General features: G+C 34.3%; 1 protein-coding gene across 1 annotated transcript in view; it reads right to left on the bottom strand.

Moving 5' to 3' along the window:
• The window catches only part of LOC107719789 (cysteine and glycine-rich protein 3-like), a 9901-nt gene that overhangs the window by 1615 nt on the left and 6114 nt on the right, over nt 1-2172 (bottom strand). Inside the window, exons 4-5 of the mRNA XM_016527305.1 lie at nt 1430-1562; nt 1111-1204 (exon numbers count right to left, since the gene is read on the bottom strand). Of these exons, the coding sequence (XP_016382791.1) occupies nt 1111-1204; nt 1430-1562 (227 nt within the window). The remainder of the gene's footprint in view (nt 1-1110; nt 1205-1429; nt 1563-2172) is intronic.

Raw genomic sequence — 2172 nt, 5'->3', positions numbered from 1 at the left:
TAAATATATTAAAATTTAATTTTTGATTAGTAATATGCATTGCTAAGAACTTCATTTGGACAACTTTAAAGGCGATTTCTCAATATTTAGATTTTTTTTGCACCCGCAGATTCCAGATTTTCAAATAGTTGTATCTCGGCCAAATATTGTCCTATCCTAACAAACCATACATCAATGGAAATCTTATTTATTCAGCTTTCATATGATGTATAAATCTAATTTTTGAAAAATGGACCCTTATGACTGGTTTTGTGGTCCAGGGTCACAAATTTTAATTCTGAATAATAAATATGTCATGGCTAATATTAAATTGCACTCTCAGGATAAAAGGTACAAAACTGTCACTGGGGCGATACCATCTAGAGGTAAATAAGTTACAAAGATGCACCTTTTAGCTTTTGTACCTTACGATACCACCCCAGTGACAAATTTGTACCTTTTTTTCTGAGAGTGTAGTATTCAGCAATATTTTGGAAACATTAGTATGTTATTTATTTATTTATTCATTTATTTTAATAATTAGTGCAAATTTCTATGGAAGCCCATTTCAGCCATGGGACAAAAAAAGGTACTTGCAATCTCACAAATATGAGTTTACATATCACATTTCTGATTTTATTTTATTTTTTCTTGGAATTCTGAGTTTACATTTAACAATTCTGAGTTATTTTTCTCTCTGAATTCTGAGTTACAGGGTTTTATATTTTTCACCACGGAATAAAAAAAGTTAACTACGGCTTTTTATCTTATGATTCTGAGTTTACATCTCGCAATTTTGAGAAAAAAAAAAATCTCAGAATTGCAAGAGAAAAAGTTTGAATTGTGAGATTCAAGTCAAAATCTTTTTTTTTATTTTTTTTTTTATCCCCTGGTGGAAACAAGCTTCTAGACATTTCTGTTAACATGATCAAAACACTCTGCATAATGCAATAGATTAAATAAACATCATTCAGGCTTTAATCACTGCAATATTTGTGCTCTTGATTGCATCAATTGGCCTGTAATGGCTATTGAACAATAACTAGGTCTATCTGAAACAGTGTCTATTGATTGGTTAAGTGATATTAATGAGATGGCAGAGATCTTGCGGCCTCGTTTGATTGTTTGTACCTTTACAGTAGAGCTCTCCATCTTTATCCGTCACTGTGGTGGATTCCAGGCTCTTCCCACACAGTAAACAGCGGAAGCAGGTTTTGTGCCAGGGCTGTTGGATCAGAACCAGTCACAGTCTGATAAATTACTACACAGCGCTGCGGCTGACCTGTGACAGCAGCATATTGCAGAAGTGCTGAGAAGGGAAGACTTTCTCAAAATATGCTTATATTTGTGTTTGAATTGTTTAATTTTAATACATTTCATATCATAACACAGTATAATGTGTCAAAACTCTCGAGTCGGCTTCTTGCTTTAATTTTAGCTGCAGTTTTACCTTTCCAGCACCCATGACTTTCTCTGCTGCATAAACGGCTTTGGAGCAGCGAGGACAGCGATCCGTACTCCCAAACTTCTGTGCAAACTTGCTTGGGTTTGAGTTAGCAGATGCAGGATGGGGAGCTTTGGGCCTTAACATGTTAAAAGCATACACATAAGAATCACAAAACAACAATTACAAAAAAATATATATATGAAAAACTCTAAATTATTTTTCTAAATACTATTAAAGTGATACTCTATCTTTAAAGGAATAGTTCACCCAAAAATGAAAACTTGCTGAAAATGTACTCACCCTCAGGGCATCCAAGATGTAGATGAGCTTGTTTCTTCATCAGAACAGATTTTGAGAAATGTAGCATTACATTACATGCTCGCCGTTTGATCCTCTGCAGTGAATGGGTGCCGTCAGAATGAGAGTCCAAACAGCTGATAAAAACATCACAATAATCCACACCACTCCAGTCCATCTGTTAATGTCTTGTGGAGTGAAAAGCTGTGTTTGTAAGAAACAAGTCCATCATTAAGGGTTTTTAACTTTAAACCATTGCTTCTGGCTAATTTAAGAGTCCTCTAATATTGCTTTTTCCAATGAAAAAGTCATCTCCTCTAAATCAGGAGAGAAATATGCACAGATCAAGCACGGGTTACAAGCGAAAACAGTTCTAAACATGTTATTATGTATTATTGGCCCAAGTAATGTTTAAAGGTAAAATGCCTGATGGATTTTTTTTTTTTTTT

The sequence above is a fragment of the Sinocyclocheilus rhinocerous genome, unplaced genomic scaffold (genome assembly GCF_001515625.1).
Source record: "Sinocyclocheilus rhinocerous isolate Xijiao unplaced genomic scaffold, SAMN03320098_v1.1 scaffold60, whole genome shotgun sequence".
NCBI classification, from domain to species: Eukaryota; Metazoa; Chordata; class Actinopteri; order Cypriniformes; family Cyprinidae; genus Sinocyclocheilus; species Sinocyclocheilus rhinocerous.
This window is presented reverse-complemented; position numbering and strand designations above follow the sequence as displayed.